General features: G+C 50.9%; 1 protein-coding gene across 3 annotated transcripts in view; it reads left to right on the forward strand.

Moving 5' to 3' along the window:
* Positions 1-17,009, forward strand: part of ASB7 (ankyrin repeat and SOCS box containing 7) — a 39,020-nt gene extending 22,011 nt beyond the window's left edge. For 2 of the 3 annotated variants that reach the window (XM_040969130.1, XM_040969131.1), the window contains 2 exons: positions 1,041-1,646; positions 13,597-17,009. In XM_040969130.1, coding sequence (XP_040825064.1) covers positions 1,041-1,646; positions 13,597-13,736 — 746 coding nt within the window. In that variant the 3' untranslated portion in view covers positions 13,737-17,009. Of the gene's footprint in view, positions 1-1,040; positions 1,655-13,596 lie in introns of those variants that run through there. The other variant, XM_040969132.1, reaches the window with a different exon arrangement.
* The last annotated feature ends 1,036 nt before the right edge of the window (positions 17,010-18,045 follow it).

Here is an 18,045-nt window from a genome sequence, read left to right on the forward strand (position 1 = left end):
TGTCACTTCATACGAAGTGAAGTGGTTTGGGGAATTCAAATGGTAACGTTTATCTAAACAAACACTGTTTGCTTTTGTGAATTTTGCTAGCAACTCCTCACCTGAAGTTTTCACTGTTTTGGTGTTATTACTGTTTGACACTTTTTTAAAAAAATTTTTTTCCAATAGATTTGCATGAGGGAACCTAGGTGTTCTGTGTTCTAGAACCAAATGATGTTTTACCACATGATACTCAAGCATTTAAACACATCACTTTGGAGGCATTTAAACAAAATGTGAAAGACATTACTTTATCTCTCTTATAACAGACCACTAGCTATGGACAGTTGATACAAGAGAAAAGCAGCAGAACCATTCACCGTAGCAGTGGATTCGTGAGCTTCTGGGGCACTTACACAGAACCCTGTCGGTCCCCCAGAGGCATCGGTGGGATGAGAGCTGTAGGGAGCGTCTGTCCAGGGCTCAGATGTCTCCAAGCTTGTCACATGTTATCCTTCATCTTCGTGAACCGCTAAGTTCTTGTAAAACTAAGAATTCGTGGTCTTTGTCTCCTGGGAACATGGCTTGTCAAGAGCACTACTTCACATGTATCTGCTATGCCTTGGGCTTTTCACAGGCCACAGAAAACCACTTCTTAGTGTTATTCTTTTCCCTAGGCTACCCTGCAACAGCTCAGCCTGCCAGAGCCCAGTGCATTGTGTTTGGAGCAGCAGACTCGCTGCTCGCACTTCACTTAGACCAGCAATCAGCACAGGAGAGAAGCCTGGGGCTGGACAGAGATAAGGCAGTGGGGTCACCAGGGACCGGAGCTTGAAGTCGCCAGGAGGGGGAAGCAGAGTGACCTGTGTGTTGACAACACTGAATCTCTCCTGCTTCTTTAAGCCAAGCTGGGTAACTGTCTGCCCAAGTTGATTCTTTGTGTCCAGCTGAGGGAGTGAGCCTGTCCTTGCTGCCTCCTGACAGCTTCCGATGGCTCCAGCCTGCCATGCCTCACGCACGCCCAGGGCTCTGCTAATGTGTCCTTTGCTCTTTAATTCTAGCCGACCCCACAGTGAAGGACTTGATCGGCGGCTTCACTGCGCTTCACTATGCTGCCATGCACGGCCGGGCCCGGATCGCCCGCCTCATGCTGGAGTCCGAGTACCGGAGCGACATCATCAACGCCAAAAGCAATGATGGCTGGACCCCGCTGCACGTGGCCGCACACTACGGGAGGGACTCCTTTGTGCGGCTGCTCCTGGAGTTCAAGGCCGAGGTGGACCCGCTCAGTGACAAGGGAACGACGCCCCTGCAGCTCGCCATCATCAGAGAGCGGTCGAGCTGCGTGAAGATCCTCCTGGACCACAGTGCCAACATCGACATCCAGAACGGGTTCCTGCTGCGCTACGCTGTCATCAAGAGCAACCACTCTTACTGCCGCATGTTCCTCCAGAGGGGGGCCGACACAAACCTGGGGCGCCTGGAGGACGGGCAGACCCCTCTGCACTTGTCCGCCCTCCGAGACGATGTGCTGTGCGCACGGATGTTGTACAGTTACGGAGCGGACACGAACACGAGGAACTACGAGGGGCAGACCCCGTTGGCTGTTTCAATAAGTATTTCTGGGAGCAGTAGACCGTGTTTGGATTTCTTACAAGAAGTCACAAGTATGTAATATAATTGTTACTATTAATTTTTTTTTAATTTTGAGAAGGGCTTAAGGTCTACTTAAAATTGACTTAATAGGCTGTTAATCCTGGCCAGGTAAGTAATTCCTCATGCAACCTGCCACTTTGTTTCTCAAAGTTCTGTGCCATAGATGTCACAAGAATGTGATCACAGGGGTTGATGGACATTAAGGGAAAAGAAGAGAGGGACAGAGGCCAGAGCAGAAATTTGGAACCCAACAAGGAACTGCGTCAGGTGGAGACAGCCTTCCCAGGGTGTTGTGGGAAATGCCGAGCCAGCTTTGGGTGTCAGGGGCCCCAGCTGCACGCTCCCGACTCTGGCCCTGGGGTTCATGTTTAACCCGGGACTTCTCTGCTCCGTGTGCACCCCTATGTGGAATACGGCTGTGTCCCTGGGCCGCATGGTGCCATGTCCCCGGACCATGGGGTGCTATGTCCCTGGGCCGTGGGGCACCGTGTCCCTGAGCTGTGTGGGTTGTCTTGCGTCTGAGCTCTGACCATGTGGCATTAATATCAGTAGACATGTTTGGACTGAGGCATTTCAAAGGGGAAAGGGAGTGAGGAGACGTGCCTGCGTGCAGGCTGACCAGGAGAGCTTCCTGACCTGCTGGAAGTGATCCCGGTGCTTCCATCGTGTGCTTTTCCAGCAGCCTCCAACAGCTAGCAAGCACCTGGCAAGTGGCTAACGCCACCGGGGAACAGCCATATTAAATGACCTTGAACTAAGTGAGCTGGCCACAGATGTCTAGTGGTCCCTGGGAGGTCAGCGCAGACCTTGGCCGCTGGGGAGAGGCCCTGGGGGCAGCCCGGTGGGTGCCCCCTGGGCAGAACGCTTTTAGGTTGCTCAGGTAGCTGGAGGCTTGTGGCCACAAGGTGCCTGCTGTCTCCTTGTTGTTGAACTTCTGTGTTGGACACTTCTGGCCCTGAGTCAGAAATTGTGGCTGTGCAAGGAAGCTCACACACACAGGCCACACAGCCGCTCATTAAACACTTCGCTGCTTAATTTGATGCCATAATCAGAAGCTGGCCTAACTCTACCACCATGAGCGGTGCCCCCTAACACCTCTGTACCTCAGTACTTCCATCTTCAGGTTTGGAGTAGAGCTGCATCTGTCTTTCATGTTACGACGAGGACTCTGTGAGTTCATAATTGTAAAGCATGCGGTGCTATAGCAAGTATTTCCCAGACTACAACACGGAACTGTTGACAGGAAGTAGGGGAGGCATGGCCAGCTCTGGCTTCCTGCCGGCGGAGTGAGGCAATCCCTGGTTCTTCCTCTGCCTAGCCTTTGGGTCTCACTGCTGTGGCCTACTGTGTAGACAGGCCATACACCTAGCAGGTGCCCAGCAACGCCACACGGCCGGTCAGCGCACACACTGAGTAGCTGGGGCGAGTAAACTTGGAATGCTTTCTAGAGGTGTGTGGTCTGCTGTTCTGTTGCTTTTACGAGGCTACGCTTATCCCATGCTAAGGTGCCCCAGCTTGGGTCCTTCCTTCTTGACCCCAGGGTGTGTCCTGCCACAGGCAAGGTGGGTGCTCGACTGTGATGGGTTGGCTTGGCCCTGGGTGTGGTGCATGCTGGAGAGGCCGCTGCAGCTGGTGCCCCCGAAAGCGTACTGTCTCCTGGAAAGCAGCCTGGAAGGAGGGTCGCAGATCATGGGGCACCTGCGCAGACAGGACCAGCACGAGGTGCAGGGTGTCTGACCTGAGGACTGAGTCCTCAGGGTCACTGGGCGGCCTCTCTCAGAGCCATCTTCTGTTCATTGGGTTACTTTACTGGATAAGATTTACCCCCACCCCAGTTCAGACCCCTGGAAATTTAACTGTCCCAACTGTTTGGCAAAGTTACCATGAAAACTCTGGTATTTCTTGTGTACTTACTGTCCAAGCAAATCAAAGTGGCTCAGTCATAAAGTTGTGTCTTGTGCCTTGTTGGTAGTGAAAGGAAGGAGCTGGCATTGCCATTCCGCTGTGGCCAGACCGAGCTGTCCAGCAGTCAGACTTGGGCAGCTCTGCCTTCTAGAATAGTGGGAGCTCCACATGGGCTTCTGCAGAAAGCCAGTCAAATGGAGGAGTGGCCTCCTGGTGCCCAGGGGCAGTGAACACAGCGGACACGAGCCAGGGTCCGCCAAGATGCAGTGATGAGGAGCAGCTCATGGAAGGAGAGATGTTTCCCGGGTCCCAGGTGGTGCTCAGGAGAGACCAGTTTCAGCGTTTTTCCTTTGAAAACCAATGAGAAAGAAAAACTGATATGGAAGAAATGAAGTAAAGGGACAGCAGGCAGAACACAGAAGGCATGTCCAGGGGCAAGTGGAAACATCAGGGAGAGCAGGCGGTGGCAGGCTTTCTCATAGTGGTCCAGGTGGGGCCGGGTCTGAGCGTGAGCAAGCGAGGTGCCCAGGACACAGAACATGAGGCGGCACATCTTGCCTATTGTCAGGGTCAGGCAGGTGCACCCACACTGCTGGCGTTTGCACAGACACCAGTATGGGTCCGGGTGTGGCTCCTGGGAGCCTTGACGTTCAGGTGGGGCTCAAATGTCCAGCCAGAGGCAGTGAAAAGCAGCATCCAATTCAGAAGAGAAGTTGAGCATTTACACATAAGGAAAGGGCAGGCATAAGGAAATGTGGTTGAAGAAGATACAGTTTTATAATCATGAGGACTATTTGTTAAATCTTAACCTGAGGATAGGGTTTAAAACTAGATGCCTGACCTCTTAGAAATCAGGATGTAATTTATGAACCAGCTGCTCTCAGCAAGGGACAGGACCGTGGCTTTGCTCTGTGAAGTATCTTGGGAAAGACGAGGCATGAGGAGGCAGAACCTCGGGCCGGCACCAGCAGGCGCTGCCATCCCGTATACAGAGATGCTCTCATCAGTGACCTGCATGCCTGGAATTTGGTTCGAAGAAAAGCTCAGCAGGATTTAGAGCTTGGGGGCTCCAGGTACTGATGTGATCAGGTAGGTGCAAGGCCTGTTCTTCACCGGCTGCTGCAGCTGAGCGGGAAGATGACAAGGAAAGGGGCAGCTACCCACAGATCCCAGTGCAGATGGTGCAGAAGCGTGGAGGAGTTCCCAGGAACAAGGGGTTAGGACGGCAGTGGACGCGAAGCGGCTGCACCGTGTCGGATTGGGCCGGTAACTTACAGAGAATGCGCTGTGGTATGCTCGCTCCCCAGGCAGTCCTGGCATGGGGAGGCCTAGACCTGTCCTCTGCAAGAGGGAACCATTGTCAGAGCAAAAATGAGGAACAGTCGGTCCACCTGCATGGGCCAGCAGGCAGGTTCAGGGCTCTGGAGGGCTTGGCCGGTCACTGCCCACTCCCTGCTCCAGGGATGTCTACACTTGGGCAACGAATTAGATAGTCCAGATTATTCTGTTTCCCTCTCTGATTTCTACCAGTGTTAGATGTCCAATTCCATGGCTGGTGATGCCATCCCATCTGGCTCACACCCATGCCTGCTTTTGACACTTCTTCCCCTCAAGCCCTATCTCTGTCTTGCTTTTCAGCTGCCATGTAGTTCTGGGTTGAAACTTGATATTTAGCCTACGGTCTCGTGTTAATCCAGCCGCGAATTGGGCAGTGGGTTGTGCTGGCTGTGGCTGGGGGTGCCATGGGTCCCTCAGTTTGTCCAGCTCTGCCGATTTTTGTGTGTGCCGCAGCCCTGGTGGTGCAGCTGGTGAGCAGATGGAAGGACACGTCTCGCTCCTGCAGCAGGCCTGTGTCCCCGGACCCTGGCCATCACCAGTGTCTCATTCTGTCTGACTTCCAACCCTGGGAAGGGACTCAGGAAGATGGGTGGGGTGGGGGTGAGAGGCGCTGGAGTCAGAAGTGACTGTCCCACCTGGGGTAAGGCTGCGCCTCTGTCCTTCGGAGCACAGACTTGGGTAGTGAGAATCTTCTGGGAGATCACCCTGACCATGCAGCAAGTGGGGGTGCTTCCCGTGGTGCTCACACTGGGCCTTCCACTGGCTGCCGTGGGACCGGGGGAAGTTGTTCAGGCATTCCTCCTGGTTGGAGGTCCTGCAGTGACATCTCAGCAAGGCTCTCGGAGTGGATTTCCTGTGTGGGAGAGGTTTGCCCTGCACCTCTTTTCACCGATGGGTCCAGGGTGCTGGTTTTGAGTTTGTTCATGTCTTTCAAGGCTGCAGCCTCTTGGAAACCCGTTGTTAGGTTGTGTGTCATCAGCTTTGGGAACGAAAGAGCTTCCCCTGTCCACAGTGCCTTGAGGCTCTGGGATCAGAGCCTCTCGCAGCTCTGCCCAGGTTGGAGGGCAGCAGGTAGGTGTCACCCCCTGCTGTCACGGCCTCCAGTTCCTCCTCTGGAAAGTAGGTGATCTAGACTTTGGTCACTCCTTAGGTTTCTCCCTTTTGGAAGTGCTCCCCAGGAGTCACTCTCGGTGGGGATGACCTGTGCCTGCTTTGTGACCTCTGAAGGTGTCGATGCATGGCATAGAGCAGTGTGGACTCGGGGCATGGCTTACTCCCCGCCTCCTCCATGCTGACACCTGTACTGACGGTATCACATGTTGGCATCAGCCCCATGCCTACCCCCTGATACTGGCAGTCACTGTATTTTTCTCTCTCGGTTGCATTTAAGAATGTCTTTGAGCAGGTGGTTGGTGAAAACCAGTGGCCCTGGGAGGACTTTTCTGTGGGATGGAAATGGAAGAGATTCTTACTGCGTGCGAGCTGATGTGGGGTGATGGAGGAGGGCAGCCGCCTGTTGTCGGAGCCGACCACCAAGTGTTTGTGGTGCACCATTGTGGCCAAACTGGAGCCCCCGCCTGCAGGCTTCCTGATGGGTGGAGACAGTAAGCGGTGATTTTCTTGTACGTAATACAGCAGGTCAGCACTTGGGAGATTTATGTAACCCAGCAAAGGCCTTCACCATGTGACTGAATCACACGAGATCTGCTCCAAATTCCAGGTAGACCAGTGGGTTTTTCTCTAAAGGACTGACAGCATGTCCATTTGGTTTCAGATTCTGTAACACAACCAACCTTTAAGAAACCACAGGCTGTTTATTGGAGAGCGTCCCAGCTATCTCCTACAGCTGTTACCACTGCCCTTGCTCCTGTGGCTCCCTTACCTGAGCGGGCTGACACAGCTGCAGGAGCAGAGCTGCAGGGCAGGCTTGGTGTTCTGGGAAACCTGTGGGGGGCTCAGACTGAACCCCTTTGTCACAAAATCCCTTTTATTTTGCAAAACAGTCTTTCTTTTTAGTTTCTTAAATATTTATTTCAGCAGATACTGTGAATATATTACTGCTGTTTTTAAGTCGCGTCAGTTTCATTTTGCAGTTTCTCGGTTTTAATTTCTGCTGTGGCAGATGTGTCTGAGAGTAGCCCGTTTGGATAAATCCTCTTTGAGCTCCTCTAGTTGAAAGGCATACAGACTCTGTGCAGTTTGGATGTTGAGGTTTTCTCAGGGTGCCCTGCTCACTTGTTTCAGAATCTGGTGCAACCAGAGCGGATTTCTGTTTAAAGTTACCAACCGTGGGCAGTGTAACATATTTTAAATTACTGCTCGCCCCTCCGCTAGCACACTTTCTACCAAGGGGTGACTAGTGCTTGGTGATGCTTCAAGTCTGTGAAATCTTAGCTCTGCTGGTCAAGTGGACTCACAGGTGAGTCCAGTTTGGAAAACAAGTGCTTAGGCCACCAGCGTTGGGGATCCACCCATGCTCATGGTGTCACCCCGAGTCCCAAGGCCTTCTGTCAGCCACCTGTCTCGTGGTTTGCCTTCTTGCTATGACAAGCTCTGGTCTAGATTAAAGGTTGGGACAGAGCACGTTGGCCAGGGCCGCATCTGATATCCCAAGTGGTGTGAGCTAAGCCCAGGAGCCGAGTTCCCAGGCAACCCTGCAGGATGCACAGGCTGGGAGCAGGTAGCCCCGTGTATCTGGTGAGCAAGGCTGTGGCCAGGCTGTGTCTTGATCAGGGTGTTTTTTAAAGGCATTGGGTGACATGTCTGTGTGTTTGCCTTCCTTCCTTCCTTCCTTCCTTCCTTCCTTCCCCCCCCCCTTCCTCCCTCTTTTCTTTTCTTTTCTTTTTTTTTCAATTGGAAAGGCAGATACACAGAGAAGGAGATAGGGAAAGATCTTCCATCCTCTGGTCCACTCCACAAGTGGCCACAAAGGCTGGAACTGATCTGAAGCCAGGAGCCTGGAGCTTCTAGGTCTCCCACACAGGTGCAGGGGTCCCAAGGGTTTGGGCCATCTCGACTGCTTTCCCAGGCCTCACGCAGGGAGCTGGATGGGAAGTGGAGCAGCCTGGACCAGCACCCAGCTGGGATCCTGGGGTGTGAAAGGCGAGGACATTAGCCACCAGTCTACTGTACTGGGCCCTGAGTGGCACGTGTTTGTTAAAGGAAATGCTGAAGCAGATGGGAACTGAGTCATGTATGTTGCTTTGTGGGAGACTTGGCCCGTCAAGTGCTGACCAAAGTTGGCTGCTTTCTGCAACCTCAGTCAGTGTTGGACATTATGAAGGACACAGTGGCTTGAAGGCTGCTTTTGTGTCATTGTCAGTCCAGTAGGTATCTTGTTGATGCAGAAATTAAACCTTAAACATGGGATTTCAAGCCTCAGAAAGAAGGAATAAGCAAAGCTGTGAGTCCTGAGTTTTAATTTTAAAGTAAGGACAGCACAGGCCTGATCAGCAGGTGACGCAGCAGGCCCTCTGCTGCCTCCCGTCTGTCCAGCACTACCCTGATATGAGTGTCCGTCGACTTAACACCGCTTGGTGAGGTCCTGATATAGGAAATAGCCCTCCTCTGCACTTTTCTCATGGTGTGTATATGTCTTCATATTTTCAGTGTTAGCATCTAGAGGTTTCTTACAGTTGTCTTTTTAGTGAAAATGGGAAAACATGGGCTCATTTTCTGGGAGGAAAAAGGCAGTGACAGTAGACAGGTGCCGCAGGGATGCTAGTGTGTGCATTTGCTTTCAGACAGAGAAGCTGTGCTGTTTCCTTTAGGGGAAACCAGAATCTGTGCTCTTCCTGGAAAGCAGAATGCATTCAGTGCATCTTATACCAAGGCCCTGTGAAGAGATGGAGGCAGGAGCAAAGGGTGTGATGTGTCCATGGGGCCGTGTCCAAGTGGGAGCCTGGGCTGCAGCCAGGTGGTCTTGGAGGACCATGCCAGACACTGGGCTGCGGGGGTGAGGCTCGATGCAGGCAAAGCAGCCGGCTGAGTCAGGCAGTCCAGGTTGGGGTCGGGGAGGAACGGTGGGGCTCTGCCTTGCTCTTACTTCTATGTGATCTCTGCACCTGCATTGTCTGTCCTCTTCCTCCACCAGAGACAAATCTCAAACTCTTGCTTCCATTTTGTTCACTTGGATTGTTATTATTTACAACAAGCTGTGTGTCTCCCGGTCCCCGATATGCATCTGGGGCCTTTGAGTCTGTCATACATGCAGTAAAGGCTGTGCTAAGAGGATGCTGCGGAATGTCTCACGTGCTGGATGCCGCCGCTGCCGGCCCTGGTTTTGTAATTCAGGCCAGACCAGACCCTTCAAAAGCGGACTTCCTATTTTATCCCAGACCAATTATTACTGATGATGGGCTGCTTTGCCGACTGGCAAGACAGAATCCTTTGAACTGTTGCATAATTCCATTGTAGTTCAATGGGATGAATACCGGGTAGGTTTCTATTCTCCCAAGTGTTTATAATTCCTTCAGTTCCACTCCCTGGGGAGGCTTCCCCAGGTTGCCTTTGTTGTCATCCCACAGACGGGGCCGCTGTTATGTAACACGGTCGGGTAGTGGTTTTATAAGACCCCAGTGGTGTTTGTTCTCATTCACTCATTCCTCTGCTCTTCCTCCATCGTGGCCCCTGCCCCTGCAGTCTTTGGAACAGCGCGTTGTGAGGCATGTAGTAGGAGTGTGTGAACTGTTGACAGAAAATGAGAACTTTGCTCTCTTAATCACAATCTGTCAGAACTAAAATACTATCCCTGAAACAAACCACTCCTTAAAAAATCCTGGCACTAACAGTGAGTACTCCTTGCCACTCTTCACTATTGAACGTGCTGTTCACTCACACAGGCCGGGAAATGGCAAGTGGGGTGATGGCTGGTCTGAGAGTTAGTGTGGCCATCTCCAGCCTGCCTTTCTGCACATGCCCAAGCCCTGCCAGCTCTGCCTGTTGCCCAGCGTGCCCACCCTTGCTCTGCCCAGGGTGTTACTGCTAACTGCCTGCCACTTGCTGCTTTGCTGGCTTTCTAGCCACCCTTATCCCAGGAAGACATCAGCTTCTAAAGAGGGGCCTGGGCCCTCTGCTCAGCAATAGCTTAAAAAAAAAATTCATGTTTTGATCCTGAGCTGTTAGGCTCACCATGTGCCTGGCACTGCCCTGAGCATGGAGGCAGAATTAACCTTTATTTGACTGCTTGGGAAGCCTTTGAGGTGGTGGCCGTTATGAGGAAACTGAGGCAGGAGGCCACAGTGCTTGCCCAAGATGAAACAGATGGTTAGCGGTCGGGCCAGAAGCCAGAGCGGGCCATCTGGCCCCAGGGTCCTGGCTCTGAACACACCAGGCTGTGCCTGCATTATGAGAAGTAATACTGCAGAAAGGCATGGCCCAAGGAGGGGAAATCACTTAAAAGCCACATTTGCCCCAAGTCCTGAGGGACTGCCATGACACCCTGTTTGTAAGGGGGAAGACATATCAACAGAACGTTAAGTCAAGCATTCGGGCAGTGAGGAGGTCTTGAGACAGCATGTGGAAAGCGCCATCTTCTCCTTCTGCTCCTGGGGGTTCTGAGCCTCCTGCTGACAGGCCTGGGCTGTGGGTGCTGCTGCTTCCCTCCAGTGGAAGCTCTCCTCTCATTTCCGTCTCCTTCTTTTTCTGCCTTGCAGAGGTCTTGGGGACCAGATTATCAGGCTGGTAGGACATGGCCTCTTCTTACATCTCAGCAGATGTTGCCACATTTCCCACTCATGGGTACAAGGCTCCTGTTCTTCCAAATGTTGATAACCTACCAGCTCTGAGCAACACTGTGCCCCTCGGCCCTGACCCCATGGTGGTGGCCAGGCCTAGTACTTCCCGTTGGGTTGTCTGCTTGCTCTGTACCTGGCAGGGCCCAGCCTCTTTTTGGGTCATCCAGTGCTGCAGAATGGCTTCTGTGCTCTGTCCAGCATTTTCTGGAGCAGCTTGGTCCGCATCCTGTCTCTTCCTCAGAATGGCCCACTCTGACGGCCAGTGAGTTGGTACAGGTAGCTGGCCGGAGCTCGCCAAGACTGTGAGCCCGTGATCTCAGCTGCTTTTTGTAGCCTCCGCTGGGCTTCCTCGTTGGCGAGAGGGAGTGCCCAGGAGCCGTGGGAAAGCCACCGCAGTTTCTGTGACTTTGCCTTGAAAGTTGCATAGCTTTGCTTCCAGCTCAGACACACGTGCACCCAGCTGTGAGGGAAAGGAACAGGGGTCCTGGCACGGCCCAGACATGTGAAGGGAGGGATCAGGGCTGGAGGGTGAGCCTTGGGGAGCACAGTCTCCCGCAGAGTCACAGCCTGCCTGGAGCTCCTCCATTGAATATACCTCGGTCTCAGTCCCTTTTTTCTTTGTGCTAGGCAGATTCCTGTAATTTCGTTTGTATTTTCATCAAGTACATGTGTTTATGTCAGCCTTACCCTCATCTGGTTTTTGCCCAAATACGTTGCTGGTGGTTCTTTTTATTAACATGATGCTTGAGAAGAGCAGACTGTCATGGAGTGGGAAAATTTATTTTTTTACTTTGGTAACTGTGGATTTACATTGAATTTACATTCTGATTAGTATGTGCAGGTCAAATACCATACATAGGTGTTGGGGAAACAGTGATTGCTGTATCCCCTCCTAAAGGTGGCCTGTGCATGGTGATGGAAAAGAATTTAAAGCAAGTTTGGAAGCAGTTTGCTGTTGACAGGAGTGCATTTTTGCAAGGAGTTGACCGTTTTATACTATCAGGGCAAGGATTTTAAGTATGACTTGTCCATCTGGTGTCTGTGGAGTGCCGTGCCAGGCATTGGGTCTCCACTGGTCTTGCTGTCAGGAGTGAGGAAGATGGGCATGTTTCTGTACCACAAACTACAGATCCCCACGAAGCCCAGCCTTCTCTTAGCATTGTCAAGAAAAGGAGCTTTGAGGGTGTTTGGGTGGGAAACCTGGCTTGGCAACCTCCTGTGAAATGTTGAAATGCGTAGGCTGGAGGAGACACAGGTGCTGATATGTCATCCCTGCTGGGATCCTTGTACACATGGTTGTAGGCCTGTGTCGTCCTGGGCACAGACATACGCAAAGGAGGAGCTGCTTGTGCTAACAGATTGCAATTGACTTTAAAAGTATATACATTTAAAAAAATTATTTAAATGAGTGTCAGAGAGAAAGGAGTTGCTCTATCCCACCAATTCAAACCCCCGTTTGATTTCCCCAAAAGGTCTCAACAGGCTCAACTGGACTAGATAGGAGCAAAGCGCCTGGAGCTCCATCCTGGCCTCCCACATGCGTGTCAGGGACCCAGGACCTGTGCCATAGTCTGCGGCCTCCCGGAGTGCATTGCAGGCACTTGAACCTGGAGCTGAGCAGCTGGGCCTCATGCCAGTGCTCCTCTCTAGGACGCCTGCCTGCCCTGTGGGCAGCAGCCGAGTCCACTGTGTCACAGCTCCCACCCTCAAGCGGCAATTCAGGAAGCACGCGTTCAGCCGTGCCTCACAGCACAGCTAGGTCTGAGCCTCTAGGAGCTGCGTTTCACTTCTGGATAATCCCTTCCTCTTAAGCAGTGATCCTGAAGACAAACGCGGCTCAGTAAGGGATCGTGTCCCAAGTGCAACAGAGCCTGCTGGCTGTGGCTTGGGGAGACCTGCCGTCCCCACGTGAAGTCAAGCTTGCTTTCATAATGTTGTGACATTACCTGCCTTTCTCACATTCCTTCTCTTGTGAGCATAAATGGGATTTTCCAGAAGTTAGATGATATAATTTTTATCTCAGCAGATTGAATAATTAAATACATTAACATTAATTTTTTTAAAAAAAGATCACTTAGGACACAAAAATACTGCAGAATGTGCACATGACATTCCCACTCAATTTTCTTGTTTTAAAAAAGTGTATTTTCTTAGCTATTAATGTGTGATGTTATTTTTATTATTTTTCATTCAGTTGGTAAATGTCTTGTAGTGTAATCACCTGAAGATGGAGCCCACATACAAGTTCTTTTGAGTTCTTTGAAAGCTTGAGGCCAGGGTGCTTGAGAACCACCCAAAGACAGTATTCCACTCACCCCAAGGCTTGACCCTGGGGGTGAGCACTTCTGCTGGGTGGGGTGGGGCCGGGGTAGGGGTTGACGACCCAGGCCCCTCCCCTGGAAGAGGACTGAATGCCTGGCAAGAGCATTCCATGGGTGTCATCATTATCATTGACCTTGAACTCTCCGTTCACGTTGTGGGCTGTGCATCCAAGTATTTGAAAGTGGAAGACTTCGGTTTTGTGGCTTTTGAGTGAAGCAGTGACTGGCAGGTGGTCAGGACTTGAGGCTTAAATCCAGACAGCTTCCAGATAGTTAGAGCTGCATTTCTAGACTATCTCTCTTCTGCCCTTCCCCCCACCCCCGCCAGGAGAGTCCTGCAGGCCCTGGTGAGCAGAGTCCAGGTGAGCAGGTGGACCTATGACCTGGGACGTCCCTTAGAGACTGCCAGAGGTGTCGAGGTGCCCATGAACTAGACCCAGGATGGAGGGAGGACCACAGCACCCGGTGATGGGAAGCTTCACTCCCGCAGGCTTTCCCTACATGGCTGCAGGCCGGGCGAAGGCCAGGGGACAGCAGGTGAAGGCAGTGGAGGACGTCTTTGTCCACAGAGTTCACAGAGGGAGCTGCTAGGGAGGTGAACAGTTCTCCCCCACAGTGCCTTGGGAACTTTTGTAACCTTTTCTTTCTTTTCTTTTTTTTAGGACAGCCCAGAAACTTGCAGGACCTGTGCCGAATTAAAATTCGACAATGTATAGGCCTTCAGAATCTAAAGCTACTTGATGAGCTACCAATTGCCAAGGTCATGAAAGACTACTTAAAACACAAATTTGATGATATCTGATCCATCAGAACTGTGAGCAGGATTAGGAGTTCTATTCCAGATACTCTAAAAAAAAAAAAAGGCTTTTTGCCTTGCACAAAGTATATCCTATGCAATTTCTGATTGCTGTGAAAGTCAGAAAGCAGGCATACGCTGTTAGGTTTTCTGTTTGTTTGGTTTTCATTGTAAGGGAGGGATTTTTTTTTTTATGTATATGTACACACACACACACACAGACCCCACTTTCTTGAAGGTCTTAATTTGATTTTCTTGGTCCAAGTTTAAGAGGTCCAATCCTTCTATCCAATGTTGCATTTTAGAAAATAAAAAAGTTCTTTGGGATTTTTTTTTTTTTTTTTTGGTTAAATGACACAAGCGGGTTTGGAGAAGATTGACCCTTTCCACACTGATCCTTTTGTCGGTGAGCACGGTCCCTGAAAGCAGCAGGATGCTTGTTCGCGCTGGGAGGCCCGGCTCCCCCAGGCCGGGGCAGGGAGTGGGGCCTGGGTTACACTGGAGAATGCCACCGGAACATCGTCCGGTACCGCGGTCAGCTCAGTCGCTTCTCACGAGGACGGCCGGCTGTTTCACTCTGTTCTTTTGCCTCATTCCTGTAGCTTACGGATGACGTCCGTCCAGTACCGCTGCTCCCTTTCGGATGTGCTCTGGTTTTTAACTTATTTTTTTGTTGTTGTTGTTGGTGTTGTTCTTTAACAGCTGTAGGACACTACCCTGAGATTTTGTGTCTTAACTTTTGTCTCTCTCTAGTTGAATTGTGCTTTAAAAAAATTAACGATAAAGAAAAAATAACTTTATAAAGCCAGTGTATTCTGTTTGCAAAACAGTGCCTCCAGTGCAATACGCTCTCCGATGTGTGTAGGCATCATTCCACAGCCGGCTCCGACACGCCTGCAAGGACCGGGACTGCCACTGGAATTCTCGTAGCAGAACCCCAGGATGTCAGTTGCAATTTCCATTCGAAGCTTTGTCCTTTTTAACTTCCCTTTAAGCAAAACATTTCCTGTCCCGATGTTAGAGTGTGCCCTAAAAAAAGCCCAAAATATTGTTAAAGCATCTAACTTTACTGGTTTAATAACATAATGGGGATTTTTGTTTTCTTCCCTTTTCCAACTTTAAAAACAAAACCTCTCACAGGCACATATCTGTAAGTCCAGCTAGTTCCCATGAGTGAGTTAAACGTAGCCTGTCTATCTGAAGTTCACAGACAGCGAGGCCTTCCAAGAGATCTGTGTTGTGGATGGGGCAAGCCTGCTGCTGAAGTGGGCGTAGGCTGGAGTGGGAGTGAATGAGGGCAAGGCCACAGCGGCATCAGATGCCCACGAGGCTGCCCTCCATGGCGTGGCAACTGCCGACCCCTCATCACCACTGGTGGCAGAAGATCCTCCTCCAGCATCCCCAGGGTTGTTCCTCAGCTTCTCTGGGAAACTTCCAGAAATCCACATGCCATTAACAGGTCTGTTCATCAGACAGTTACAAGGTAAAGAGCATCTCAGTACACATGCTCTGAGCTTCTGGCCCTGAGTTCTCAAGTTGATACCGATTCCCCCAGGAGCATCCTCTGCCACCCAGGGCCCATCCTCTTGGCTGCAGAATGTCCAGGAAGCACACAGCTTTCAGGACAGATGAGCTACTGGCGGGATTCCCCCACTCCTGCAGGCAACTGGTTCCCTGTGCCCAGTTTGATGATCACGCTCAAACTCTGGCTGAATGCGGGAGGACCAGAAAGGGTGATGTGTCCCACACCTCCCAGAATCCCTCTCCAGACTCCCACGGGAACACCGTTGCTGAGCTGGGGCAGGGTCCTCTGCACCACCCCCCAGGGCAGGGCCCACGTGTGGGCATCCGTAGCACTAACCACAAGCTCCCCACGGGGACGGCCCACACGCTGTTGTTGACTTTTGCACAGGGCGCCTTCCCACACAAGGTGCGCAGTAGCATAGCCTCCCCCGGTGCAGGGGACCAGACCCCTCGCCCAACCATTTCCGAAGGTTTCTACACTTAGGCTTAGTCACTGTGTTAGAGTCAGGGAATTCCAAGGGAAAAGATCAGATTAAGGTAAATTCTTTTCTTCTGTATTGCTGCTGTGATTCAGAAAAAAAAAAAAAATTATGAGAGCTCTTCCTGGAATTGAAAATTTCTATTTAATGAAGAAGTATATAATTCCATTATTTATTGTTTGAGGTTTAATTTCTCTGGAAACTTAAAAAAGAATGTTTTATTTTTTGTTGTTTTTGTCATTGTTAATAAAATCCCAATCACATACCGTATTTCACAGTTCCTAAAGGGTCTTGAGGTGGGTCACTGGTGGGCTCTGGGTGCTGCACCTGCAGGCTCCCACTGGCAGTGGATTAGCGGAGAAATAGTCTGTGGTCACAAAATGAGTAAGAACAGGCATTTTGAGAAAATTAACTGATTGGTTTTTTTTCCAGAGTCTTGACTAAAATTTTCACAATGTTATCAGACTTGTTATTGATTCCTTGCTGTATTCTTTTTTAAATTTATTATTTAAGCCTATTACTAAATCTTTATTAAAAAAATATATATTTGGCAAGTGAACCAAAGAAACCAGCTCATAAAAGATTATCATTGATGAACTACAGACCTCATCTTTTGAAAACAAGGTGGTTGTTAGTAGTGTTGTTTTTTTTGTAAATATTTGTGTTTATAAATGTACAGCAGAGTAAGAGTGGTTTTTTTTTTTAGATTATTTAATTCCCATATTGCTAAACTGTTTACTACAGAATAACCCGTGCTCGTTGGTTGGGAGGACTTGACTGACGTCAGTTCATTTTCAGTCCTGCCGGGCCAGAGCCCTGGCAGGAGCGAGCAGATGCTCCTGCAGTGAGCACGGTGTAAGCTCCAGTGTGGACCCCTGGGAACCACGCTGCCTGCTTAGCCCACAGGGTTGCCCAGCAGCCCGGGATGTGGTTGGGATGAGGCCATTTGCCCACAGACTTACCTTTTATGTAACTTCCTAGTGTGTTCTATCATAATGCATTTTGTTCTTCCTTTGTAATGTAAGTTTTGCTTTTGGGTCAATTTGAATTAAAAAAAAAAAAAGTTAAGTCTGGTTTAAAATACGTTGGAATTGTGTTTTATTTCGGCTCCATCTTTACTCTGCAACCTGTGCATGGACAGAGCCCTGTCTTACCCAACAGCGCTTTCGTTCCCTGATGGTGAGGTTCCACCAGCCACACCGCAGATAGTACCGTCTCGTGGCCTCCAGTGAGTCCAGGGGACCCTGAAGCGTCTCGGGCAGTATTGGACGCCTGCCTGAGGACAGGCCTCAGACTTGCAAAGACAAGGTGTGTGGTGCAGGCAAAACAAGGCATCGCAGCTAGTTTATCAGCGTACAGTGACTTCAGTGTCACACTTCTGAATGTGACACACGTGTAGTCCGACTCATTGTGCGTAAGTGACAGGGTGAGGAGGGACGGAAGGAGGAACTGCAGCACCCTAGGCAGACGTGGGCGTGTTGCCAACAGTGGGGCTCCTGAGTGTGTCTGCCAGTCAGTCAGCAGGGGAGTCAGGGCCACGGCCTGAGGACACTGAGCTTGTCCTTCTTCCAGCATGATAAATAGTATAGCATATTATGTTTTCCCCAACTGGAAAATATGTTACAAGAAAGGCTTCCCAGCTTATTCCATGAAGTAGGTCACCTGTGTGATGTCAGAGCTGTGTCCACATGGGGCAAATGCAGGTGCCGGAGGTGGAGGAGCACATCTTGTGCAGAAGCAGTGCAGTCCTGGAAGGACCAGTGTTAGGGTTGTTAGTAGCTCAATTTTCACTTTTATGTGAAAGGCAGAAAGAGCTCTGCCATCCTCTGGTTCACCCCTTTATTCCCCACAACAGCTGGGGACTGGCTCAGGAGAAGCCAGGAGCTCTGTCTGGGTCTCCTGTGAAGCTAGCGGGGTCCCGAGTGCTTGAACCCTGACCTGCTGCTGCCTGGGGTGCATGCCAACAGGAAGCTGGCTTGGAAGTTGGGTAGCAGGGACCTGAACCCAGGCGTTGCAGTAGGAGGTGCAGGTGTCAGAAGGCAGTGGCTTGTCCCCTTAAGTAGGTTTCCTTTTCCTGAAGGTCGTGCTGCATGTAAGTCCTAAGTGACTTGCACTTGAAAAGGCTGAGGGGATTTGCACACATGGAGGAGGTCCTCAGAGTGGGAACACACCCGGAACCCCAGCCTTGCTACTGCAGTGTGCAGCCTGTTCCTGTCCTAAGTGGTCCCACGAGCCCACTCTGCTTCACTAACCCACTGGAGCCTGAAGGGTTCTGTGCCGTGTAACTGTTGCTCCTTCAAACTGATTGATTT

The sequence above is a fragment of the Ochotona curzoniae genome, unplaced genomic scaffold (assembly GCF_017591425.1).
Source record: "Ochotona curzoniae isolate NIBS_2020 unplaced genomic scaffold, NIBS_Ocur_1.0 scaffold_4701, whole genome shotgun sequence".
Lineage (NCBI taxonomy): Eukaryota > Metazoa > Chordata > Mammalia > Lagomorpha > Ochotonidae > Ochotona > Ochotona curzoniae.